Here is a 27,156-nt window from a genome sequence, read left to right as displayed (position 1 = left end):
TTTTCTAGGATAAATTGATAGTAATAGATTGCAATTGTAACGCGGAAACTTCTAATATTAAAATTTCAAAAAAGTTAAATAGGATAGTAAAAAAATAAAATAAAATAATGACATCATCTTTGCATTTAGGCGGAAAAAAAAATCATTAATATAGTGACATGTGAATAGTGACGATGTCAACATAGTCTGTTTCAGTAATAGTTAATAATGACTATAAATAGATAGGTTTTAAAAATGAAAGGATAAAGGAAAACTAATACGCACTGCCTCGTAATTGAATGATAATATAAAAAACCGCCCTATTAATTTATTAACGGATCTAACCCATTTATAAAGTATAACTGTGGCGGGTCATACGCCCCCTACGTCTCTCTCAACGTTGTCTTCCATTGAAGCGCAGTCGACGTTCTCTGTTGTACTTGTATCCCCATTGAAGCAGCTTCTGAGGTAAGTTGTTTGTTTTAGTTATCATCATATCAATTTCACAATCTAGGGTTTAATCTAATTTTATTAAGTGTAGGGTTCGAAAATCTCAACTAATGGTTCTAAATTCTAAGATTACCAAAAGAAAAGAAAATCATGAGCCTAATTTGATTATTGAATCCTAAACTTATGTGATTTTTCGAATCAAATTTGGTTGCTAATGTATTGCACAACCCTTTAATGTTAGGATTCAACTATGAAATTACTAGAATTGTGACATTCATATTCTTAAGCGAGAAGAATTTAGAGAGATTTTTCAAGCCTAATTCGAAAATTGAGTCAAATTTGGTTAAAAATGTTTTGCAGGATTTTATTTATAATAATGGAAGACAAACCAGAAGTGAAGGAAAAGGGTTATGTTCCTGGGCCTGATTATAAGGAAGATAACAAGGAATCTCTAATTGATATTGAGATGAATGAAGATACTGAACTTTGGCTTATTCAGTTGCCTGATGATCAAGTAATTTTCTTCCCCTCTCAATTAAACTAATTTGATTTTTTCTCATGTGAATTTTTTTTCTTTGTTGTTTAATTTTGATTATTATTTTTCAAAACTTAGAGGTGCCATGTTAATATTGTCTTAATTTTAATGTGTAGGAAAGTAAGCCCTCTGTCCGTATTTGTTTGCCTTGTTGCACTTTTGTGGGTCAAAAGTACTTTCTATAAGAAGTAATCTCTTGTTGGATTTATTTCAACGTCTACTTTTAGAATATCACGTTTTTATAAATTTTGCATAAGTGGGGTTGAAGATATGTACGTTTTAAAATGGTGCGAACAAATAGGGACATAAGGAGCAGTTTTAGAGTAAATGATTTGTTATGTTTGGTGTGAGACTTGATTGATTTATCTCATGGGTTTATGTACTTTTACTCTTCCTGTTAGTATCTCGTTGTGGCGCCCTTGGCCACCTTTTGAGCTTGAAGCCATTTATGTCATTATCTACGTCATTCGGAGTATATATGGTTTGAAATAGTGAAGGCTGGATTTCTGGAGCTTGACCACTTCTTAGAAATCTGACTGTAAGGTTTATTCACTTTTATCATTGAGTAATCTTTGTAATGAGTATTTATTTGATTCTCTCAATCTCAGCTTCTATAGAATATGCATTTTCGACTGAAACTTGATTCCACTTTGATTCCGAGATGGAAACTCGGCATAAGTGCATTACCTGCATGACTAGAATGTATCAGGCTATACCTTACTGTCAAATTTGAGCAACCCCTGTGGTGAAGGTTATTTATTGGAACTTTTTAAGACTTTTCTGGTCGGCTTAATACATATATTACACTCTTAAGCCATTTTTGTTTGCAGGATTTCAGTTGTGAATGTCTTCTTTTTACTCATGCAATGTGGTTGTAGATCAATCTCTTCTAATTATTGTCATAGATTCAATTTTATTGTCTCTTAGGCTCATCTTCTTCAAATCTTCTAATATTTTAAACTGAGAATTTCTCTAAACTGAGAAGTATAGTGAAGGTAAAGAGAGGGAGGATGGGAAAGCATTTACCCACCTTATCACATATTAAATGCTGCCATGATATGATCCTTCATCTTTATCAGCCTCATTGAGTATTCACTGTTATTTCCTGCGTTCTTTGACACCTGATTGGGAATCAGGCATGTAACCAAGGTACAATATACCCAAGATCTGTACAATAATAAATCAGTATGCTAGTGCCCTTTTTTTTTTTTTTTTTCCCCTTCTTCCCTTCTCCTCATTGAAAAAATATTAGATCATAGTGGTGCATGAATGGGTTTGGTCATTGAAAATGACCTGTTGACAAATTTCGTGAGTCTATTCCTAGTTAGCCATATAAAGTGGTTCATTGGTAATCAGAATCCTTAATAAGGCACCTGTTTGCTTTTTGTACCTGGCACTCTGGCAGTGTAGGATGGTCAAATGAATTCAAGTATAACTGTATAATTTTGGTGTTCAAGCTTCCTTTTTCTGGTAGATTAAGTTTTTATTTTTTCATTTATTTTCTGGAGTCAGCCTGGTGGCTATGTAACCTCAGCTAGATGTGGCACTTAGAGTGATTAAGTAGGGGATCAACTTTTATTTTATTTTTGTATACTTTTTCAGATGAAATTATGCAACTGGTACAGTACTATAACGGTTTTATAGTACAAAGAAGTTCAACACATGGATTTTGCAGGAAGCAAATAATGGAGAGAAATAAGTGGGCTTGTCAATATAAAACTCTGTGTGTATCTCCAACTTAGAATTTAACTTACAAAGAACTTGTAATGGCAACATGGAATAAAAGAGAAGGAAAATGCTTAGGATTTGTTGAAGGGCTGCTAAGCTATGTGTGCTTTGCATATTAACACTTGGGAAGGCGTGGTTGGATTAATTGGATCATGTCTGGATTTAGCAATTAGCTTTGACATTGTGCATTTTACACCCTCTAAATAGCGGAAGGTGGATTGGCCCCTTTCTCATTTGTTATATAGATATTCTATATGGCTACTACTGATTAGGCCTAGATTCAAACCTTGAAAGTGATACCTAATTATTATCCACTAAAATGGCCTGTCTTGTGATTCTGGCCAGAATCATAACATTCTTGCTTACACTTGTTCCTTTGTCCTTGAAGTAAATTAGCATTTGCCTTTTTGGATGTCCCATTTCTAAATTAACGTTCTTTTAGTAAAGCTTATCTATTAGCTTTTACTTTATAATTGGCAGCCTTGGGTCCCACTATCACGGACTTTTATTCATTTATACTTCCTATCCTCCTCAAATAACCTAGGTCTAAGACAGAGTGTAATTTTTATTATAATCTTCCTGAAGATAAGTGTCTTTCACCAAGATGAATAATTTTTTTTTGAAGAAACCAAGATGAAAATAGTTTTTGCACTTCACTTGTGCAATGTAGAATGGGATTTCAAACAGGAAGGCCGTTAATGATGAGTGTAGTCTTTTTAAGCTATTTGAAACAAAGCTGTACAATCTGTTATAGATTGGGGTTTTCATTCTTTTAAGTCAGTCGTTTCTCTAAACAAGTGATCGTATTCTGTTTCCACATTTGCTGGTTGCCTATACACTATAACTTCGAGTAAACCAATTGTTGCTTACTGTTCTATCCACTTGGCTTGCACTATCTTTAATGCCTATCTTTGACCATTGATATCTATAATAATGTGTTTGGTAGAAATGAAAAGCTGACATTTCAGAAATTTACATTGAGACGAATCTAACAAAATCCCACATGCTAGTGTTTCTTCTTTTATATACTTGGTATATTATCATAACATATGATGGAATGGAGGGAGTACTAAGTAAATGTTAGTAAAAGTAATATGTGTGAGGCAAATAGTGCTATGAATCTATGATTGTTGTTTCTACTTCTTCTTGTTATTTCTACTTTATTATTATTTATTTTATTTGTTTTTGGGTCGAATTGAATATGGGTTGCGCAATGGATTGTCTTTTTCTTACAGGCTGTTTGTTGTTTGTATAGTTTCCTGATTTTGATGGGCAAACTGTGTCACTGAATCTTGATGGAGATGGACATTTGGGTAGTCTTGAAGGAAAATCTGGTATTTTTCGCCAACCCTGTCAAAGCTAAAACAGAATAAATTTCATATGCTACCCTAGCTACCTCTTGATGGTTGTTTGTTTGTTCCAGGTAAAGTTTATAATTTGGTCAACTATCCCTCTGAGACGGATGATGTCACAGTCTTCCTATCCTCTCCATCTGGGCCAAAAGTTGGTATGTCTGAATTTTTCGTTTCGAGTTTCAATTATTGAAAATTTTGGAAAAAGAGAACAAGAAATAACACCTCTAAATGATAAGATCAGTTAAACTTGTATTGTAGAAGCTCATAAACAGAGGAAAACTTTGCTTATTAGCTCATTACTTTTGTTGGAAAGTACTTCTATTTCAGCTCATATGTAAAGAGCTAAATATTGATGCTATAACTATAAATAAACCTTTTAGCTTATCAGCTGAAAGTTAAGAACATTGCTATACAACAATTTTATTCTCAAACATCAATCTAGTTGGGGTGAGGAGCCACACCCCATATGTTTTCTCTGCCTAATCTGTATCTGTTTTCCTGTCAGCTGGGAAGATTTCACGGCATGTCTCGCTGGTTCATTTTCCAGATCCAAATGAACTAATAGCCCTTGAAAATGATACAAAAAACCAAGGACCGATGAGCTCCAGGACTTCAATGACAACCTCTTCTCATCACTTTTCGACTCCTCCTAGGAGTCAGAGAACTCCACATTCACAAAGTAGGAGCCGATCTACTAGCAAAAGAAGTTCTCGGTCTGAAGTCACTGATGCATCGGAATTTTCAAAAAGAACCCATGCTGAGCCATCGAGGTACAGCAATCAATCTGCTCAAGACTCGGGGCGAGGTCGAAGTGATGTCACCGTTTCAGGCACCTCAGAGCTGTCACATCGAAAGAAATCAAAGAGGAAGACTGATAGTGAAGCTTGATACTGTTTGTAATTTGTTGAAAAATGCATGAAGTTCATTTTCACAATGAGATTGCAAGATTTCAATAGATTAGATCCTGAATTTTGTGTGTTTTCGCACCTATGACATATCATTAGATACAAAGTATTTTGTAAGAATTGCTTTTTAGTATGCAGTTTGAGTTTCTGGCTTCTGATTAAGCCTCTGGTTTAAAGTTTGGTGAATAACCTGATGTGAATTACCAAATCTAAGTTAATGGCTAATAATGATTAATTTCTAGAAAAAAATGTTTAAGAAGATGATTATTCTAGGATAATTTTTTAAAATAAGCTAGAAAATAACTCTTAAGTTCAGTAAATTTACTTACATACGTAAATCACCATTTTATTTCCCAAAATAACAAAAACAATAGTCTTATAGTTGGGAAAAAATTATTTGAAGAAACAAATTAGATAATTATAAATCCTATGAGAAATATTTAAATAGAAAATACTAGTTTATAAACAAAATACTTGTATATTTATCAAATGACAAAACTGTAAATGATTCAACAACTTTTTATTAAAAATGTACCTACATCAGTTGATTAATTTACAAACATATCATGATGACTAAAGATGAACAAATATGCCGTGATGACTAGCAAAATTGTTAATTTATTTACCGTTTGCCATTTGATAAACATTTTCACAAAGAAATGAAGCAAGTAATAAGCGTACGGAGTACTTGATTTGCAAATCAAATTCAAGGTGAAAAACTTTCATTTTCTCCTACTCAAAATTAGCGAAAACTCAAATCTGGCATATAGCACTGCTCATTTTCTATTTTCCATTTTCCATTGACGTGTACTCTGAATCCTCCATTGATACGGCTTCTGCGCTTTCTCTCCATTGAAGCAGCTTCTGAGTAAGTTTTTTTTATTCTTTTTTTCAATAATCGAATATCAATTTCATAATCTAAAATTTAGTTTCATAGTCAATTTAGGGTTCTTCTAAGGTAGACTAATGAACTTTTGCTTAGGATTACTGAAGTTTGGAAGATTATAACTAGCGATTTTGTTGCTAGAATTTTCCTATGTGCAAATTACGTTTATATTCTTAATCGAGAAGAATTTATGCGTTTTTTCAACCCTAATTTTGGTAATTGATTTGAGTTTTGTTGCTAAAAGGCTTTTGTTTTGTATATTTTCAGCCAATATTCATTACATTATCCTGTATTTTCAGCCAAAACATAAAAAAGATCCATTTTCAAAGTTCCATATTTGAATTTTTGATAATAAAAATAAATAAGCAATTTAGAGGTCAAACATCTAACAAATTATGCATGATTGCCTTTTGGAATTATTGGTACTTATAAGTCCGAACCCCCCCCCCCCCCCCCTTTTTTTTTTTTTTTTTTTTTTTTTTTTTTTTTTGTGTGGCAGATGAAGTTCCTGGATTGGTATGTGAAGATTGCAGTGGGCTCTGCCATGATTGGAGCTTCCATGGAGTTTTTCATGATTAAAACTGGATTCTGTGTGAGAAATCTCCATTTCTCCTTTCTTTCTGTTTTTTCCCGAAAATATTTCATTTTTTCTTAGTTCTATTCATGTACATTTTGCATTCAGAATATGATAAAGTGCCCACTTAGCAATGTACAATTTAACTGATGAATTGCCTCCATTTATCATGCTTTGTGAAGTGATATACACAAAGATCGATGATCTATATGAACTATGAATATTCCTGCCGCTCTTATGGCTAGTATATATATTGCCAAAATTGGTGAGAATTTCAAGATGATGATTTACCGCTCATGCCGTTGAGAAGTTTAGTTTGTTTGCTTTATCAATCCGGACTTAATAACTGCCATCTTCTCTAGTATCCAACACCCAGGGACCGTGAAAGCTAAGGTGTCGTAGTTGCCAATTGACAAGACCCAATGTTCTATGGGGGCTTGCTTATTTACCTAATTTATTCATTAATAAACTTGAGTTCCTTTTGTGGGTAGTTTTGGATCATACTATTATCAAACATCTGATTTTAGTTATAAATTATAACTGACCAGAATGAGAGCCCTTTATTCAATAGCAAGTTATTCCAGCTATTATAATGTTACTACAATTAAAGTTGATTTAGGATTTGTCTTTACTATTAAGAAGGGTTTGACCTCATGACCCTTCGAGAATAAGTCTGATATGTGGTTCTAATTTTAGTATCTTTTAACTTGGAGCCATTAGCAGGATTTTAAATTGGTATTGATGAGAATGTTGTACATTTGGTGCTCTGAATATTGTTAGGACTTTGCAGTTTTTATAATTTGCTAGAGCTGTGTGGGCTATAGGATGATTACTATCTTATCTTATTGGGGAAGTAGCCGCTGAAAGAAAACTGAGATATTATAGGTGTTGTGTCTCATGTTCACTTTACCTGACCTGCCTATTATGTGATATTAGATACGTAACATATATTTGTGCAAGGTTGGGTATTGATAAAAAGGGATGCCTCACATTTTGATGCCATGCTCATAATTGAATGGCTATTGTTTCAAAGTACCATGATGGATAATGTAGTAAATTCCTTGGTATCTAACGAGCTTGTTGGTGGAAGTGTAGGGAGAGGACGAGTCATTACTCATTACTACTGATATTCTAGTTCTCTGTTTTGACAAACAATGAATCTCCTTTTGGTTTCCACCTTCCATCTTCACCATCCAATATTTTTATGTGCTCTTATGTGTAAGAGTTAGTCTCTTTTTTGGTGCCTAATAAAAAACTAATAGTCCTGGTATAGGTCAGAAGCATTGTTAATTTGCTAGTGCAAGATTGGTTACTGGAATGTGATTCACTTAGGTTTGTAAATTAGGCCAAAATTTATTACTCTTATATTAAGTTGCCTTTTTCAGTTAACAGTTCATGGGGGAAGGGGGGATTATAATCAAAAAACACTGGTCATTAGGTCATTGCCAAGGTCAATTGCTGCTTAATTTTCCAAAGAATCCTGAGTCTACCTCTTAATTTATCCTTTTCATTGATATTTTACACCTCCCTTCTTGTTAGTGACATAGCCCTTGGTTACTTCAGGATAGCTGCTTTATTCATGTTGGCATGTGCCAATTCAACCTCCTCAGGTCTGGTAGTCTGGGTGTAATATCTATTATGCATCTGGGTGTACCTAGAGCTATATCTTGCTCAATTGGATGGGTACAATTAAAAACCTTTGGTTGTTTAAATTGTATTAAGTACATTTGCTTCACAATTGAATGCAGACTTGATAAGGTGAGCTCTTGAGGATGCTATTATCCATGTTCAGATCCTGATAGTCATCTGAATTAAAGTTTTATGTTGGACATCAGGACATGTCTTGGTAGCCTGAGTGCTCGAGGATATATTGCTGATGTCCTGTGCTTTAGATGAAGGGTTTCATACCTGGAATATAGTACATAGCTGTGGTTTGGGGGGGGTTTACTTGTTTTAGTTGTTTTCTAGATTTGTGTTGATGGATAAAGACATAGGGTAAATAGTCCTTCCGGCCTGTTTGCTAGGGATTTAAAGGGTGATTATATTAATAAGCCTAAAAAACTTGTGAGACATTAAGCACATTCATATGTCAATTGTAAAACAAGTTTCAAGTATTCTGAAGTGTATGTGCATTGTGCAATGTGAATTTAGGTAGCTTTCAAGTTTCCTAATGCTTTTTATTTATTTATTTTTTTCAATGCAGATGACAAGGTAACAGTTCTGGAATCGGAAAAGCGGGCTTGGGAGAATTCGCCTGAAGCTCAGGCTGCTAGAGAGGCTCTAAATCCTTGGAGACATATTGATGCCAAAGAAAATAAAAATCAATAACTTGTTTGTAGGTTACTGTTTGATTTACACAATATGGTGTTATGTATTTTGAGGGATTATTCTTGTCAAACAAATTTATTAAGAAAGTAATGATTCTATTTGACGTCTCTGGTTTGAGCTATTATGTTCAAGTTATTATTTTTTCGTAAATCTGAATTAATAATGTTTACTTAAAAAAAAATAAAATCAGATGTTATGATGGACGATTTATCTAATTTTCAGGTGAATCAAGCATGAACCTTTTGTAACAATATAGTGCCACATTGAATAGAGTGTCAAAAGTTGGCCCAACCCGAAAAATTTACTTAAATCCGATTATTAATCGACCTGTTTGAACCCGGAAAAATGGTGACCCGAACTCGATATGACCCAACCTGAAACCAATCCTAGACTCGAGTTAACCCGAGTATTTGAGACCCGAACCCGAACATGAATCGACCAGAAGATGACCTGACCTGAATATAACCCGTAAATTATCGACCTGAACTGAACCCGACCTGAACCAAGATTGACCCTAACCCGTTTTAATCCGTCAAAACCCGAATTTAACCCGACCTGTTGATGTGGATTTAAACCCCTTAACTTAATAAAGAATCTAAAATCACACAAGTAACAAAAGCCTTCCGAATTTCCTAAGAAAATCGAACAATTTAAGAACAACGAACCAGATATGACTTTCAAAACGACCACTCCTGGAACGAATTCAATGCCTATTCAAACTACCTAAACCACTCCTGGAACTAAGTATTTTGATGAACAAAACTTAAACTACTCCTAGAACTAAGAATTGAACGTTCTTATTATCAAAACAACTCCTTGAATTGAAAACTAGCAAAGAAAAGTTTAAACAAAGTTAAACAATTTGTATTGAAATTAATCTGATTTTTTTTCTCTATCTAAAAGCCACGAAAATACCTCCTATTTTTGGGCATAAGAGGCAACTAATTCTACTCCTACAAGGATTAGGACAAACCCCTAACCTTGTTCCCCAAGTATCCTAACTAGAATAGAATTACTACTTCTAACTAGAATAGGAAAACTAATCCTAAACAAACTCTAATTAACTAAAAATCTTCCTAACAACCTTAGGAAGTTTATAGAACTAAATAACAGAAAATAAAACTTATCCTAAGTGCTCAAACCAAGAAAAACCCTTTCAAGTGAAAAGTAAAAACTTGCAAGCAAAACTTTAGAAATAAACTAAGTAAGAAAATCATTCTTTTCATATCGCCGCCACCACACCACCACACGCGCCATCCAAGGTGACACGCGCCACACCAGCGTGTAGCTGGGCTTAGTCCGGTGGTGGGAAGCCAGCGCGTGGCCACCGTGCTCCTCGCCGGAAGTGAATTGCTCCATTTCTTCTTCTTTGCAAATCATGCTTCCTTTTTTCCCTATTGAACTAGTAGACCTTTCCTTATTTATTTCCTTGTTTGGGCAGCTCATAATGAAGCTATTTGGACCTTCTAAAAGTGTCTTGGACCTTTCAAAAGAATTAGCCTCTTGATTCACATCACCTGTTCCAACCCAACGAATTCAAACCGACCTGTTACTAACCCGACCCAAATTTAACCCGACCTTTTACTAACCCGACCCGAAATTTAACCCGATCTGTTACCAACTTGACCCTAAATCAACACGACTTGTTATTGACCTGACTCAAATTCAACCCAAATTGTTCCTGACCCATTATAAACTCAACCTAACCTGTTATTGATCTGACTCGATTTCAAATCACCTTAAATTCAATTTAGACCACCTTATTAACATATAGTTACATAGTTACGTTGTCACTTGTGTAGTTGTGTGCTTCTGCAAACGAGTTAATATGATAAGCTCAATAGTTAATAGTTCAATACATACGACTCTTTACATATATAGACTTATCTGAAATTGTTTCCTAAAATGAGTGGAATCAATGAAAAATAGATCAGAATAGGGTCTTCCAAATCTTAACTAAACCTATCTTATTGGAATTAATATGAACTTATTATATCTTATCTTAAGTTTACATGATCTCATTAGTTCGAATTTAAACTTATATAAAATTATTTATCCTAAAATAAGTGAAAAATGTAATAAATGAAGAAATTGATAATGATAAAACGTAAACGTCAATGCATGAATTGTTAACAAACCGACCCGAAAAATGTACCTGAACTCGATGTGACCCGACCTGAAATCAAACCAAGACCCAAATTAACCCAATATTTAAAACCCGAACCCGAACATGGCCTGACTTGGAAATGACCCGACCTGATTATAACCCGCAAATAATTGACTTGAACCAAACCCGACTCAAACCCGAGAATGACCCTAACTCATTTTAACCCGTTAAAAACCGAATTAAACCCGACCTATTATTCACTCGACACAAATATAACCCGACCTGTTATTGACCCGACTTAAACCCGACCAAAAACCTGATAAGATGTATGACCCGACGTGACCCGACTCAAACATGACCCAACCCAAACCCGACCTGCATAGATTACGATATTTACCCGAATTGATCCGACTCGAGTTGACCCGACCCAGACTAACCCGACTCAAACCCGACTCGTTGACCCGAATTGACACCTATGGTAAACATGCAACGTTTTGATCTTTTCCATTATTCATTTATCATCTTTGATTACATTTTATACATGTATATATAATGTATAGTTTCTAAATATGCTTTTTTAATAGTAATTTGTTTAAATGTTTATTCCCTATGCAAAAATTAAAGGTCAAGATGGTGTTGGAAAGTAAGAAAATTAAACCGTTTCATTTATTGTGAAACATATTAGTATTTCCGTGAGCATCTATATTATAATTAACAATTAGTGTGTGGCTTGGGTTGCTACTTTAATCAAATCTTGTGATTATATGTATTTAGGACTTGTTTTCTTCAACTTGCTTCAGATACTTTTTACTTATTCTTAATAAATTCATATCAGATCAGACCACACCAAAAACATTTCAGATCAAATTATATCAAAACTTTGAATTATCATACTTATTGCTAAATATCGTTAATTGCGTATTAAAAAAATTATGATAATTACATATTTAAAAAGTACATGATGAGATGAATATAACAAAAGCCAATTTGATGATGTTTTTCTTTAGTATTAAAATGCGGTCAAAGTTTAGTCAAATTACTAAATCAGATTAGATCGGATAATTCATATTAGACTAGATTAGAGCTTATTAAGATCAGATCAGATCACATCTTTTTATTTCAGATGAAGAGAACAAGTCCTTAATATTTTTGGTATTTTTTTCCTTTTTTAATTAGTGCCCGTGATTTGCAATTATATACCTTTATTTTCATATTTATAACATTGGCATAAATGGATAAATAATTATTTTTAATTAGTGCCCGTGATTTGCAATTATATACCTTTATTTTCATATTTATAACATTGGCATAATGGTTAAATAATCATTTTTCTTATAAGAGGTTGGGTGTCGAATCTACTTATCCTTATGTTTTTATATGGAGTGATAGTGACGTGGCAGTAAGGTTGAGTGATGATGTGGCACAATGAGAGGTTTAGTAGGTGATGTGGTGTAAGTGAAAAGGTCTATGTGACACATAGATTTTCTTTTAGTATAGGTCATTTTTACAACGCTTCACCTCAATCCTCCAAAACCCCAATACGCAATTCTTTTGTTTTGTTTGTTTGTTTATTTATTTATTTATTTTTTAATACTAGAGTGTAACTATGCTTATGCACGGGATATATCATATATGTAGTATGTATGTTTAAGGGGAAAAAAAAAGTAGAAGTGTAAGTTATTAAAGGGCGGTTATTGGTTATTTTTTTTTTTAAATGAGTGATATGGGTAGTTATGAGTAAAAAGGGTGGTTTTTGGTTATTTTTTATTAATTAAAAATAATAACATAAAAGGGTTAGATTTTAATTGAGTGATATGGGTAGTTATGAGTAAAAAGGGTGGTTATTGGTTATTTTTTTAAAGAAAAAAAAAGGGGCTAGAATTGCAAAGATCGGAATTTGGAGTGCTGTGAATGAAAGTTGGAAAAACAACTCTTAAATTATATATAAGATTCATTACTCTCTTTGTTTTGTAATAATCGCAAAAACTTCATTTTACATATGTTTCATAACAATTGCAACACTTTAGCCCTGTTTTTTAGGCTTTTGAGCAGAGTAGGTGTCAGCAGAGCAAGACTCAACAGAGCAGACCTCAACAACTTAAAAGAAGAGGACCTTCCTCATTTGGTAACCATTGCAATTTTATTACTCCCACTAACCCTACTTTTTACAATTATTCTATTATTTCCTTGTCCTATCAAGTCCACTTACGTTACTTTTTATTATTACTCTCTCACACTAACTGCATTTTATAAAAATCCTCTTTTAACCCCCACCTTCTAATTTTCCTAAACTTTGTGCATAGCCTAATGTTGTGATAATTACAAAACAGATGGAGTTTTGAATGTTGTAAATGAATCTCTAGGTTTTAAAATGTTACAATTTTACAAGCTTGTCATTTAAATAAACCAAGAACTATCTATTCCACTAATTTCCTAATTTTTTTCAAGAGAGTCCAATACCAATTATATCATTTTCTTTCATAAATAACATATCCCGTGTATTAACACGGGTACACTTTATACGAAATCCGACAGGCAAGTGAGTTAGAACCGTAAAGACCACTCCCTAGTCTCCCTCCATCTTTGTGCAACAATTTGGTACAATCGTGCAAAAGCGGTTAACGTGCAATTTCAAATCTCCTACTTCTTCGGATCAACCAACCATTTTAAATTCAAATTCTTCTGATCAAAACAAAAACCCAGATGACAGATTCACCCACTAATCCCACATTTGATTTCCACGATCACCAAAACAAAATCCATGAAATAAACGACCTTGAAATCAAAATCCCAGTTGAAATTGTAAGTGATGAAGAAATGGCTTTCATTGAAGCTGCCTTTTCCTTAGCTTCTCGCCGTTCTTCACTCTCTCTTTTCTGTTCCACCTCTTTTCAATCTATTTCCATTGCTTCTAATAAAAGATTCTCCACTTCAATTGTATGTAATGATTTCGAAGATTTGGGTAAAACTCAAAGTCCCAAGAAAAAGAAGAACAAAGTTTTTGAATCCCTTTTGAGTAAATATAGAAGTAATAGGGGATTGTCTGTCACTGATTTGACATCTACGGTAATTGGTTTTTTTTTTTTTTTTTTTTTTTTTTTTTTTTTTTTTTGTTGATTTGATTTTAGTTTTGTGTTTATCAAAATGGGTTTGATTTGTTTTTGTATTATTTGATGATTTACTTTGTTAATTTTGATTTTGTTTTTAGTAATGTAGTATCGGTTTATGTCAAGAAATGATATTGTAATGTTGTTATTGAATTTGGAAACTTTTGCTTGCTTTAGAATTTTTCAGTGTAATAATGTAGTTATGTTTTTGATTGAGCAATGAATTGATCAGTTTTTTATGCTTCTTTGTATGAATGGACTGTTTTATTAACCGAATTCGTGCCAATAGCATTTATAAATGTTTTAATTCAATAATACTAGTGATGTAGCATTGATTGACTGATTAGCTTGCTGTAGAAGTTTTGAGTATAGTGTAGGAAAGGTTTTGAATTGGCTGCTGGAATGATCATTGCTTCTTTGTGTGTGAGTGGCATGGGTTCGTAGCCGAAGCCAATATTGATTTTATTGCCATGATGTTATTGAAGTTGGAAGCTTTAAGAAGTGATTTAATTCAAGAATTTAAGGCATTTGCGGGATTTGGTGAATGGATATAAAGTCAAAATCTTTTGTTTTGTCTGGAATTTTCATTCCTACTTAATTTTAGTCTTCTAGATGTATGTATGTCTAACTATTGTAGTCCTCAGTAATACTAAGTCAGTTGCTAAGAGAGTGTCTATCTTCATTTTTGGTGAAATTAATATGTTTGCAACTATTAATCATGTGAAACATACATATGTTCAAATGACTTGTTTTGCATTGAAGTTGAAGCTTGTAGGATGACTTGTATTTTTGATCAAAAGATATTGAATAAAATGAATTTTATTTTGGATTAGTTAGAAAAATCCTTACTAATATACTTTGAGTAAAATCAATGGTCCAATTTTGTCCTTTAAAAAAAGGATGTCAACTCTTTGAGGGGTGGAGGAATTGGGTTTTGAAAATTAAGCTAATGGGATACATAAATGAACGTATCCATACAATTAACCTTTGCACATCGAGATTCGGGAATTGATTGGTCGATAGGCTGATAATTTTAGTTTGTGCTTTAAGCAATTGTAAATTGCTTTGTCGAGTGACTGATTGATGAAATTGAGTGAAAGCAATGCACATACTTAGTGACAGAAGTTGAATAGAAAGGTCTTAGATAGCTTGCCTCACCTAAGAACATGTATAGGCTACCTTTGGCATTATAGCTTTTTTGCTGCTTAAATCAGAGAAGCTTTCTTAGTCTTTGTGCTGCTTTTGTTCAATTGATTTTTTTATTTTTTATTTTTATAAAAAACTATATAGACAATGTCTCCTTGCCCCTCCCACCTCCCCTCTTCCGCCGCTGTATTAACAAATAAGGGAACAAAGATAAAGAAAGAAACCATTCATATCCAATAATTTTAATGAATTGTTGTTTTCTTATGTATTTGTGAAGTAATAAGTTCAGTCAGCTACCTTTTTAATTAATGGCCTAAGTTTTTTGCAATGGTGGGGAATTAGGCTAGAACCATGTTGCAAGAAAGACTTTGTAAATATGAGACCCCTCTTTACGAAAGGATCTCAGAAGTATTTGGTGGTTCTGGCTTTTGAACCTGTTAACTTATTGGTCTACATACATTATTCAAGTTTCTACTCCTTTTTTTTTATATAATAATTAGAAAACTAGTGTTATTGCTACCTGAGCAAGTTATTCGCTCCTTATTATGATTCTTTATCATATCTGTATGAGTTTTATGTAATATATGCAATCTAATTAATTGTAGTAAACATCATCTTCTAACTTGGATGTGTTTTATTTTTGTTTGTTGATTGTTACCAGTGGTTTGGATTGGCCTCCATTTGGTTTTAACTGTCAATGACCATGAACTTAATCAGATAGTACTTATTTTGTTTAAAACTTGTAGGAATGGTGTGAAAAACAAATGGAGTTCCTTCTCACTTATGGTAGGCCAGAAAAGACAAAAGCTATGAAAGCTGGGATTGCTCGGCATGCAAAGTTAGAAGAAGAGGTAATGTTTGTTTCAAACTGGTTGCTAAACATGATCTTCCCGGTAATTATCAAGCAACTCATGGTTTATATCATGATCTTTCTTAGCCTATTCTTGCTTCTTACATAGCTGCACTAGTTGAGGTCCTGTTAAACTATGGGGTACTTTACTCTGGTCAAGGTGTATGATTTGTTGTGCTTTCGCATCGCGGATATGGGCTCAGTGGCTGCATAAGCTATCTCCAACTAACATCACTAGTCTTAGGACTGAGGAGTGACTTGTAGCAAATGAAAATAAAATTAGACTTAATTATTGAGTTTTGATTTCCTAGTTGCCTGATTGTATTGAGCACCTGAATACTAGATGCAGACAGAATTAGCATGACCAACCACTGGAAAGAATCAGACCGATAGGTTATATGCTCTTGAAGCTACATTCCATTAGAATATTTCACAGTTACCTCATGTGTCTATCAATTATATTTTTGGGAAAATTTTTGTTTTTGAGAACACTCAATAAAGGGATAATGATAGGAAATACACTGTATTAAGGTAAGAAAGACATTGCCTTTATCAGATTGGCAAGATTTGTAGAATTAATCTAAAGGCATCGATTGTTTAAGCTTTAAGTGGCTTTCCTCTTCATGGATCTACTTTTGTATAAGCATATTGCATATAATTATCCTAAATTCTGTGGTTACTGAGGCAAGGCTATATACATCTTTTTTTATACCCTTGGCAGTTTTCACTGTGTCGTTCTGTGTAATTTGTTACTTACTCGAAACTCTGTAAATCTAGAAAAGGGCATGTTTTAGCAATGTTAATTGTGTTTAATTTCAAATGTTCAATCGGATTCTTATTTCCTTGTTATTTGATGTTTGAAGTCTTTTTCCATTTCTACGTAAGAAAAAGGTGTGATATCTTTGCATACTGGTGGTTAAGATACTTACCTTTCTTATCATTTTATGACAGTTGCACTATGTGATGTATGGCAGGTATCAAAAAAAGTAGAAGTACGTGTTGAGACACTTGAAGATATATGGGCTTTGAAGTTTATAAATTTTATCATCTGTGCAAACCAACTATTGTTTGACGGTTTAACACGAGAAATCCCTGTGTAAGTGGCTATATTATGTATCTTATTCTGACTTTTGCAATGACGCTTGTCATTTGTGAGTTTGTGACTATTGAATACCTACAGACACACATAAATCTGTCAATCACAGATTAAGAACAATTAGAGTTTTGTTTTGATGTGAGAATCTATTATGTAGTAATTGGTTATACTTGTGTCTTGGTTTTGATGAGAATCTATGATGTAGTGATTGGTTATACTTGTGCCTTGGTTTTGATGCTTTTACATTGATACCTCTAGCAAAACACTAATTTGTAGTCTTTTTTGTGAGTTTTTGTCAGAAATTTGATTTATGTTAGGTTTGTCATGTTTTTGGATATAAACAATAAACCTCCAATGTTCCAAAGCTCAAGAGAATGATACTTACTCTGAACTTTGAGAAGTAAATCAAATTAAAATGGAACACGACAAAGCATACAATCTGGCTATGGACTTAATCTTCCTAGGTCAAATAGATTTTACCTAGGGTGGTTAAGAAATAGGATTGTGCACTAATTAGATACGCCAGCACCGTTTAGCTGCTTTCAACTATGTTTGTAATATCCTGATCTCCCTCTTAGATCTATGTTACACCACTTAGAAGATTAAAGCCTGATTCCACAACAAGAGTAATGTAGCACTTGACATGTACAAATCATTTGATAAGAATTAGTTGTGTTTTCTTTTATATCACTCAATTTTGATAAATTTTACCTTAACAGTTGGCTTGGAACTTGCCCATTTTGTACCTGCACTAATATTAATCCGGGTATGAGCAAGGGATATGGGTTTGAGTCAGGCAAAAAAGTAGAGAAATGGGATGTACTTAGCTGTTGAAATGAAACTGATGGAAGAGAAGCACAATCCTAGCAGGCATTCCATGTGGAGAAACCAAATCTAAGATAAAGTTTTGTGGTTAAGACTATAGAATCAAATCCCAATAAGAAAACAGAAGACCTATAAATTAAAGGATCGTATTATCAACAGAAAGGACACAAGCTATGGGTTTCTGGCTTTGGGAAGAGGCAACTTCATTGGAGAATTTTTACTTGCCTGTCTCTGGTTGTCGTTTGTTTTGGGGGAGGATACGATGCAGTGAGAATTACAGATAGATTTACTAATTGTGCTTCTTGTCCCTCTTAAGCCATAACCATAACTTGCTTCTAGATGACTTGATCTGGTCCTCTTTTAGCAGAACAACTTCATTTTTCTCCAGCCTCCTCAGCTTGACTTATGGGCTACGACAAACAAGTTAATTCTAGCTCATCATGTTTTAGCAACCGCCACACCCCCCCCCCCCAATCATGGTCTTTGGCAAATAAGGTATCTAAGTGCAACTGTGCAAGCAACATAGTAGAGTATCTGATTCTACAGTCTGCAAAAGTTTTGTAAGCTATTACTCGTAGAGTATCTGATAAAAGGTCTTTAAAACAGATTGGCAGTCCTCATTTGGTGCAATTCATTAACGACTTGCATAATAAACCTTAGTTTATACTTTTATCACTGTATGTAGCTTGGAAAGTGGCTCAGTTGTTTAGGCACCTCTGTGGTAACTGGTAAGTGTACTAAACATGTTCATGGAAGTAGATTTGCAAGTCAAAGTAGATTTTGGCTATATTTTTTATATAATATCTTGGTCTTATATTTTGTTGTTTTTGGCAAACTGGAATAGCTTATGGTATTGGCTGTTCACAATCCCTTTTGTTTCCTTTATTTTATTTTAGCTTCCAATTGTTATGAGGTACTCTTTTGAAACGTCTGTTAAGCAATACTCCGTTTTTTAATATTTCTTATTCGGTTATACATACAGATGTTACGTTGATATATCATGTCAGTTGTGTATATAATGCAAGAATCAAATTAATACATGTATGTGTTAACATTACAAGGCATTTATCAAAGAACAAGAGAGTATATTTCCGTTTAGATTAAATTCTCTTTAACTGTCCTTTACTTCAATGGATCTTTATAAACCAGCCCCCGGCCTTGGCTTTTTTCTAGCATGGGCTTGTTTGGGAACAATAAGAAAAAGAAAGTTTCTGATTTTGATCACATTTGTTATACCATCAGAGTTGGCCTTGTTCAAGGTGTATGGATGGTGGGAGTGATTGATGAACTCCGGATGCCTGATAATAGGGAAGGAAGAAAGTTAACATTAGTTGATACAAAGACACGTGGTCAACCAAGGCTTCCTGCTGAACCACAATGCAGAAATGGAAGGTATTTTCTAAGATATGATCATATGACACAAGGCCATACTTATATTAGCTTGTTAGTTTGACAATACCCTTCTTTTATTTACTTTTTTTTTTTTTTTTTTTAATTCTTTCAGGCTACAATTGAAGTTCTATAAGCATTTGTGGGACAATATAGTCTCTAATATCTTCCCTTCTAAACAATTTTATGAACATTTTTCCATGGATCCTCAACACAAATTATCTGATGAAGTGAAGATGAATGCCGCTGATTCAGGTTTCCCTGCTGAGGTATGATTGGGATTTTCCTGTTTAAATCACTAATTGATCATTGTCAGAATATAATTATCTTGGGGGGGGGGGGGGGAGTGTTCTTGATTGGAGTAAATGAGTAATCCTTCCCTAAAGGAGATCAGGGCCACTGTTGGGGGTCAGGAGACATTTCAGGTGGATGGTGTATTGGCGTGTACGCTCCCTTTACTATGACATATCTAACTATTCATAGCTACTTTGTTATTACAGTCATATTGGAGTTGTTTTCTGTTTAGATGTACACTACATTGATAATCTTAATTCTTCTGCTGGTGTTTTGTTAATCAAAATGCTCTATTAGATTGCAATACTCTCTTCAGAACCACTCTTTTCTTACCAAGATATAGGGATTTAAGGGGTTCGTTTAGAATATATGGAAACATGCTTCATACATCATAGCTGAAATTTCTTAACTGGGTATGTTTTATATAGGATTCTCTCTTTTGTACTGATAGCTAAAGTTGTTGGCTTATAAAGTTATAATGTTCTCATACGTATGTGCAGACACTTGGAGAAGTTGTAGGATATCTCAATAATGTTTGTTCTGCGCTACCGCCTGCTCAAGATGAACTTCTCTTGAGGTATTGATTGTTATGATCATACCATTATCAAAAACTTTCTTATTGAATTATAAAATATCCTCTTTTCTGATCCCAGGCTCTCATAACCGTAAATACTCTGTTGCTTGATGTTGAGATAATCAATGTATATCAATCTTCTTCAATTCATACATTTTCGACAATATTGTATCCGTGTGATCTAGTAAAAATACATTACCTAAGGTAATGTTTTGTTGGAAGGAAAACGTTTTGAACTGAATTTTGTTTTCAATAGATGGGGAAGTATTAGGGAGAAAAATGTGGCAATTCTTTCTTACAAAAGAAATGTGGGATTACTAATTTCCATTCTTGACAAACAAAATGAAAGAAATTAGGAGAACCCATTTTTTTGGAAAATGATTTTTCCCAACCAAACACAACATTAAAACATAAAGTTGTTAATCATATTCCAATGGCTTGTTTGTCTGGTGGCTTTGCAGATATGAACTTCAAGAGGATAACTCATTGATCGGCGAGGTTAAGTTCAGTTACGATGAGGACTGGCTTAAGGCTCAATTGCACAGCAGCCTTGAGTTTTGGCGGGGTGAGCGAGAAGCCAAATATGTTCCAGAGATGGAAAAGTGGAAGTGTCGATTTTGCCAATACGCAACTGTCTGTCCACAAACTCAAACAAGTTGAAACTAAATCAAATTCTCAATCTAGCACACAGAACAGCTAAAGGTGGTGATCTTTAGTTTATTTTTCGCGTTCTTATTTGCTCGTAGTTGAAATTCATATTAATATCATGAATGCAACGAAAAAATTTCAGCTCAAAGTTATTTCTTGGGGTGCAAATATAGGCAAAAATACATGTGCTAAGGAAGTAGCACTTTGAAATCTGCTTGGATATCAAGCAAATGTTGTACTTCATCATAATTATTTTTATTAGCTAGGTGATTCATTCTTTGTAAAGCACAATTATGTAATTTAATTTTGTATCTGTAAAATTGGTGCTCTTGCGCTCACATTGATTATAGCTAATCAAATACTACAAACAGGCCAAGAGAAATGATCGAAATTTGATAGATTTTAAAATTTTCATTCTCTATACTCCCTTTGTCTGAAATTAGGTTGTTCCAATCAGTCATGTTTAAGATAAGACACCATTTTGCTTAAAATCTCTTTACACTAGTCAAAATTAAAAAGGGAGATTATAATTGTGTATATGGAGAGTATATGATAAATTGTGATTTTGGAGATCGGATTCATTATGTTTTTAATATAGAAATTGAGCAATGTCAAACATTCGCTTACTCCCTAGATAATCAAAAACTATAAAAACTTAATTATAATGGGTTGGAACAATATGACAATAATTAAAAAAATGCAGATATAATCACAACCGTCTGGACCTCATTTACAATTATTCCATCGTCTATTAAAAAACATAACCCCGATAACTGCCACAAGAAGAATTAGAGTCCAAATCTTCTACCCCACAATTTATATTCTCATAAAAAACTGACTACGTACGGAATAGTATTTTCATACAAATTAGAGTGTATCCGTGCTAATATACAGGATATACTATATGTTTGTATATTAAGAAAGAGAGAGCCCCGTTTTCTCGTCATGAGGAACATTTTTGTTCCACATAATGACATTTTGGAAAATAATGTAATGTTTTCACTAGTGGGAACCGTCTATGTGTCATAAGTGGAACTCTGTGAGCTTGACACATACCCCAGGAGGAACAAACTTGTTCCTCGCAACGAGGAATAGGAAATTACCCATTAAGAAAGGAAAAAAAAAAAAGAAAAAAAAAAAGACAAAGTGAGAGATATGGAAGTTTTAATTGTCATCGTTTATTTTTTACACAAAATTCAATTTCCAAACAATCTAAATAACGAAGCTGAGAATTGAAGCAGATGTTTTAAATTATATTCGAGTTTGATTCTCTACTCAACCAGTGTCCTTCATAAAACCTTGACACCAAACTCTGTAAAATCCTGCATGAAAAACACGTGTCACCTCAATTCACCCCCATATTTTGCTACTTATACCACAACTATGACTCTCCAATTTCCCTTAAACTAATTAACTCAATAACAAATCATCATAAACAAAAAAAAAATCATGGGAAGTTTAAAGGGTATATTGTTGGTGGCACTTATAGTGTGCTACTCCATGCAAGTTGTGGTAAGTCAATATGATCATGAAGAAGAGAGGAGGGCTAAGGAGGAAGATTGGAAAAGGAGGGAGAAGACGGCGGAGGAAGAGCGGCGACACCGGCATCGGAGTTGGGATGAGGATGAGGATGAGGATGAGGAAGGGGGGAGGGAGCCGAGGCCGAAGCCGAGGCCGGAGCCGTATGGACCGGGAGGGGGAGGGAAGGGAGAGATGTTTTTGTTAAAGGATTCAAAGAAGGTGGTGAGTACACAAGCAGGGGAAATGAGGGTGGTTAAAGGGTATGGAGGGAAAATTGTGGAGAGTCCACTTCATATTGGTTTTATTACTATGGAACCCCGTTCACTTTTTGTTCCTCAGTACTTGGATTCTTCCTTGATTCTTTACATACGTAGAGGTATTATTCTCTCTTTTCCTATCTTTTTTGTTGCATGATGTACGTATATTCTTATTAATTGTCATGTTGATAGTGTAATTTTTACATTATAATTGTTCTGTCCATTAAAATGGAACATGATGATGTAGGTCCAATTATCCGTATGGTGCATTTGTTAATTCTATATATGTATTTAAATTTTTACATATGATTATATATTTATATGACCGCTAGATATCATTACATTATTCATGTATTTTAACAATAAGAAATTTCTTAGTATTCTAGCTGATATTCATTAATATGAATTCTTGATGTGCATGTGTCTCATGAATTATTGTTTTCATAAATATGTAATCTCTTCATTAGTAGTCTTATAGTGATGGTTTTATAAGTTCGGATAAGTTCAATTTTAAGCTAATAAGCTCGGATTAGTATAATTGAGGACAAATAAGTTTAGATTAGTTTTAATTTATCCCGATCGAGCTATTGAAACTACCCTAAAAAGAGTGATTGTCACCCATAGAATAAAGAAGAGCTACCCTAAAAGAGTGATTGTCACCCCTAGAATAAAGAAGATCTATTGAAACTACCCTAAAAAGAGTTTTATCTCTTTGATTTCATGGCTCATTTAAATGGTAGTTTTCATAGCTTGGATTATTGCTACATATATACTAAGAGAATTTCTATGTTGGTTGAGCTTATGGCTATTACTAAACTCGTTATCAAGGGTGTTTGGATTTAGTTTACATTATTATCTGCTTACTTCCTCAATCATGAAGAGTAATGATAAGGATTGGGCCAACTTCCTGCGATTTTAGATATATTATGTATGTTTCCGAGCTTAGATCACCCCTTAGTCTAAATTGTTTTGTATTGATAGCTACTGAGAAAATTTTGCTTACCAATTCATAGCTAGTAAGAACTTATGTTATAGCTAGAGATAATTTATTGATTTTTGCCTTTTGTGTTCCATTCATCTTGATCCGATAGTACGTACTATGCAGCAATTAAAATTAGTAGCACACACATGGTACACAAAAAGTGCGACGGATGATTTGGTCCTCTAAAGTTCCTTAGAGATCGTGTGCTAATATCATTGAAATGGCCTGGACTTGCATGAAATTTTGAATTCGAACGTAGTGCTATACTTGAAAGACTGTACGTGTGAAAGAAATTTATATTATTAGACGATTACAATTCTGATAATGTAGATGGTATATAATATTTTTATATTTCGTTGTTTAAATTCTTTAGGTGAAGCAAAACTTGGATTCATCTATGATGATAAGCTATCGGAAAGGAAACTAAAGAATGGAGATGTCTACAGAATACCAGCTGGTTCGACTTTCTATATTGTTAACACTGGAGAGACTGAAAGGCTTACTATCATTTGTAGCATTGATCCCTCGGAAGGCTTGGGCTTCGGTACCTTCCAGGTTCGTAAATACTACTTTCGAATGGAGAGTTTTATGTGTTGATCATCCATTTGGTACATCGGTTTATTTTACTAAATTTCTTGTTTAATTTATATTCTCATTAACTAGTTGGATTTAATTTCTTTTTCTGTTCGGCAGTCTTTCTTCATCGGAGGAGGAAGAGATCCTGTTTCGGTGTTGGCTGGATTTGATCCTCGAACTCTTTCCACTGCGTTCAATGTGAGCAAATTAAATCTTCTTTTACTCTTGCTCGGTTTCTTCTTTAGTTTATTTTTGGTCTTCTAAGTGAAATTCAAAGGTTTTACCTTACTTTGCGATTTTATGCACAATTGTCACACAAATTCCTAACTAATTGATTTGTATATGGAAGATTAAATTACAATGTACGCGTCCTAGTGTCGAAGTAAGCTTTCCTATGAATTATCTCCATGATTTTGGTCCATAATCAAGCATCAGGGTTCCTTAGTGATGTTGGAGTAGTGTCGAAGTAGTGTCGAGGATTTAACACGGGTATTTTAAGTGATATGTAGATTGAGTCCAAACAACATAACATGCTGCGCTTTGAGATCGTGAATTAGACTTTGCGATACACCCTATTTAATGACAATATAGCAGTAGGTTGGCAATGCAATGGAAGTAAGGACTCTAAGGAGGTTCTTGCCATGGAAGTAGGTTTGGGTTTATCCAGTTTTAACTTAATGTTAATAGAAGGCTTGATTAAGATGCCGTAAATATTAGTCTTAGAACATATTTGTTTTCACAAATAACTGAAAGTTCTTTGGCATAATATTTGACAAATCATTATTGTGCTGCACTATATATGAAATGAATATAAAGATGTAAAGATTATGAATTACTCCCTCCGTCCCATAACATAGTTCTTGTTTGTGTTTTTTCCGGTATTTAAGAAATAGGAGGAAAAAGTGGATGAAGTACATTAATAAAAGTGAAAAGTACAATTATAGACAAAACTTGAGAGAGAAAGTGGAAAAAGTACAATACATGTGCAAAATTCAAGGGTAATATAGAAAGTACAATGAATAGAGTTAAAAAAAGTGAAAGTATAATGGTCTTTATATACTATCCAAAAATAGGAACATGAACAACATTTTTGATCTCCAAAATAGGAACCAGGAACTATATTATGGGACGGAGGGAGTATTTCTTATCAAGTGGTGATTATTGTTTAATACAAAGTAAATGATTTGGTTAATCTAGTTAGAGACTTGCTTAAATGTTAATTATTATCGTCCAAATTATAAAGGAAGTGTGTGTAACATCTAACTATTAATTCTAAAAATGAAAATTGTGATTTTGTAGGTCTCCATAGGACAGTTAAGGGAATTCATGACAGGTCAAGATGCAGGACCAATCGTATATGCCGATACAACCCATGCTCCTAGTTTGTGGGCGAATTTCCTCAAACTAAAGGGAGAAGAGAGACTAGAACGTCTAAAGATGGTGGCACCGAATACAGGTTCTGATGAGCCTAAAATAGAACAACCCAAGAGTTCTTGGTGGAACATTTTTGATTCTCTACTAGGGACCGAAAACAAGAAAGGGGAAAAGAAGGATGATTCGCGAACAGGTTCTAGTCCAGACTCTTACAATCTTCGTGATCAAAAACCTAGTTTCAAAAACGACTATGGCTGGAGTATTGCTGTTGATAAGCACGAGTATAAGCCACTTAAGAAATCCGGCATTGGACTCTACTTGGTTAATTTGGCCGCGGTAAGTTTTGTTTTGACCTGCCGTAACTTGATCATCCTGTTAGTCTTGATTTTTCTATGTCCTATAGTCACAAGTCATCCAGCTGAGTAATTATCTTTGAGATTTTATTGTCATTTTTTCATGCTGCAATGTTATGATCTACCTATATGGTTTGCCTGTATGCCTGCATATATACATCGTCTCTGTATGATCATTACTGTCAAATGCGCATGCATGATCATTACTGTCAAATGCGCATGCCAGTTAATATTCGCCCTGGTTTCTTTAAGTTGTATTAAAATTTTGCTTATATTAGGTTACTTCCATTCTTTTCGATTAAGATCTTTGCTTGATGTCCCTTTGTTTATATATCTTGCAAGGGCTCCATGATGGCACCTCATGTAAACCCCATGGCAACAGAATATGGCGTCGTCCTATCTGGGGTTGGCACCATCCAAGTCGTCTTCCCTAATGGCACATCAGCAATGAACGCGGAGGTGAAAGAAGGTGACGTGTTTTGGATACCAAGGTACTTCCCATTCTGCCAGATTGCTTCTCGGTCTGGCTCATTTGAATTCTTCGGGTTCACCACCTCTGCCCATGAAAACCGGCCTCAGTTCTTAGTTGGCGCTTCTTCAATCTTAAGAAGCATGCGCGGCCCAGAATTTGCTACTGCTTTTGGTTTGACAGAAGACAGGTTCTATGATATAATAGATGCTCAGAGGGAGGCTGTCATCCTCCCTTCACCATCTGCTGCTGCACCCGGTGACAGGCCAGATTCGAAGGGAAAGGAAACAAAACCCGATGAGAGGTCAGAGTCCGAGGGAGAGGAGAAGAAGGCGGACGAGTCCAAGGGAGAGGAGAAGAAAGTGGGGATTGAGAAGGTGCCAAAGTACATGAGAAGCCTAGGCACTGAAATGATCATGGGTTTTGAGTAATTTGTAGTAATGCTTCTTGTATCAGAGTAAATTTATAATTTGTGTCTAATTTGTAGTTTTTGGCATGTCAGTAAATTTTGTGTTTCTTCACAGATTTACCTTTTGTTTATGAGTTGTAAAATAAAAATGCAGATGATTTTACTTTTGGTTTTTCTGTAATTGATTGGGATCATCTGCCCCCCCCCCCCCCATTTTTTTTGTTTTTTTTTGGTAAATATGTATTTATAATAATGCTGTCATTTTTCCATATGATCTTGATTTCTAAAATAATCACAAAGTTAGAAATTAAAAATAATAATATTCTCAATAACAAAATTGCCAGTATAAATTTAAAGTTAATTTAAATTTACTTTATTATTATTTTGTTTTTTAAAATAACTTTATTATTTTTCTTAAAAAAATAACTTTATTATTCAT

General features: G+C 34.1%; 4 protein-coding genes across 5 annotated transcripts; all 4 read left to right on the top strand.

Annotated features, from left to right (window-relative positions):
• The first annotated feature begins 249 nt into the window (after positions 1-249).
• Positions 250-5,128, top strand: LOC110711960 (mediator-associated protein 2-like). The gene is made up of 5 exons (XM_021890398.1): positions 250-447; positions 790-943; positions 3,948-4,026; positions 4,116-4,199; positions 4,553-5,128. The coding sequence occupies exons 2-5, from the start codon at positions 806-808 to the stop codon at positions 4,933-4,935; spliced, it is 684 nt and encodes a 227-aa protein (XP_021746090.1). The 5' UTR covers positions 250-447; positions 790-805; the 3' UTR covers positions 4,936-5,128.
• A 474-nt stretch (positions 5,129-5,602) lies between these two features.
• Positions 5,603-8,864, top strand: LOC110711980. Its single transcript, XM_021890419.1, has 3 exons — positions 5,603-5,820; positions 6,338-6,428; positions 8,616-8,864. The coding sequence occupies exons 2-3, from the start codon at positions 6,338-6,340 to the stop codon at positions 8,738-8,740; spliced, it is 216 nt and encodes a 71-aa protein (XP_021746111.1). The 5' UTR covers positions 5,603-5,820; the 3' UTR covers positions 8,741-8,864.
• Positions 8,865-13,292: 4,428 nt separating this feature from the next.
• On the top strand, positions 13,293-21,114 carry LOC110711959 (exonuclease V, chloroplastic-like). Of its 2 annotated transcripts, XM_021890397.1 has the most exons (8): positions 13,293-13,913; positions 15,847-15,951; positions 16,925-17,046; positions 19,114-19,263; positions 19,376-19,529; positions 20,055-20,131; positions 20,590-20,830; positions 20,919-21,114. In XM_021890397.1, exons 1-7 carry the CDS (start codon positions 13,551-13,553, stop codon positions 20,786-20,788), a joined length of 1,170 nt encoding a protein of 389 aa, XP_021746089.1. In that variant the 5' UTR covers positions 13,293-13,550; the 3' UTR covers positions 20,789-20,830; positions 20,919-21,114. The 2 variants fall into 2 exon arrangements, with proteins under 2 accessions (XP_021746089.1, XP_021746088.1); XM_021890396.1 differs by having other exon boundaries at positions 13,294-13,913; positions 20,590-21,114.
• A 1,041-nt stretch (positions 21,115-22,155) lies between these two features.
• On the top strand, positions 22,156-26,898 carry LOC110712028 (vicilin-like seed storage protein At2g28490). The gene is made up of 5 exons (XM_021890454.1): positions 22,156-22,673; positions 23,910-24,091; positions 24,230-24,310; positions 25,412-25,822; positions 26,182-26,898. The coding sequence occupies exons 1-5, from the start codon at positions 22,226-22,228 to the stop codon at positions 26,737-26,739; spliced, it is 1,680 nt and encodes a 559-aa protein (XP_021746146.1). The 5' UTR covers positions 22,156-22,225; the 3' UTR covers positions 26,740-26,898.
• Positions 26,899-27,156: the final 258 nt, after the last annotated feature.

Source organism: Chenopodium quinoa, unplaced genomic scaffold (assembly GCF_001683475.1).
Source record: "Chenopodium quinoa cultivar QQ74 unplaced genomic scaffold, ASM168347v1, whole genome shotgun sequence".
In the NCBI taxonomy this organism is placed as follows: Eukaryota; Viridiplantae; Streptophyta; class Magnoliopsida; order Caryophyllales; family Amaranthaceae; genus Chenopodium; species Chenopodium quinoa.
Note: the sequence above shows the minus strand (reverse complement) of the source record. Positions and strands in the feature narration are given on the sequence as shown.

Excerpts from the sequence above, each read along its gene's own strand:
- LOC110711960 (XM_021890398.1), top strand. The coding sequence starts at position 806 with ATGGAAGACAAACCAGAAGTGAAGGAAAAGGGTTATGTTCCTGGGCCT. Across the intron at positions 944-3,947 it reads TTCAGTTGCCTGATGATCAA|TTTCCTGATTTTGATGGGCA; the intron begins GTAATTTTCTTC and ends TTGTTTGTATAG. Across the intron at positions 4,027-4,115 it reads TAGTCTTGAAGGAAAATCTG|GTAAAGTTTATAATTTGGTC; the intron begins GTATTTTTCGCC and ends TGTTTGTTCCAG.
- LOC110711980 (XM_021890419.1), top strand. The coding sequence starts at position 6,338 with ATGAAGTTCCTGGATTGGTATGTGAAGATTGCAGTGGGCTCTGCCATG. Across the intron at positions 6,429-8,615 it reads CATGATTAAAACTGGATTCT|ATGACAAGGTAACAGTTCTG; the intron begins GTGTGAGAAATC and ends TTTTCAATGCAG.
- LOC110711959 (XM_021890397.1), top strand. The coding sequence starts at position 13,551 with ATGACAGATTCACCCACTAATCCCACATTTGATTTCCACGATCACCAA. Across the intron at positions 19,530-20,054 it reads ATTCAGGTTTCCCTGCTGAG|ACACTTGGAGAAGTTGTAGG; the intron begins GTATGATTGGGA and ends ACGTATGTGCAG. Across the intron at positions 20,132-20,589 it reads CAAGATGAACTTCTCTTGAG|ATATGAACTTCAAGAGGATA; the intron begins GTATTGATTGTT and ends GTGGCTTTGCAG.
- LOC110712028 (XM_021890454.1), top strand. The coding sequence starts at position 22,226 with ATGGGAAGTTTAAAGGGTATATTGTTGGTGGCACTTATAGTGTGCTAC. Across the intron at positions 24,092-24,229 it reads TGGGCTTCGGTACCTTCCAG|TCTTTCTTCATCGGAGGAGG; the intron begins GTTCGTAAATAC and ends TCTGTTCGGCAG. Across the intron at positions 25,823-26,181 it reads ACTTGGTTAATTTGGCCGCG|GGCTCCATGATGGCACCTCA; the intron begins GTAAGTTTTGTT and ends ATATCTTGCAAG.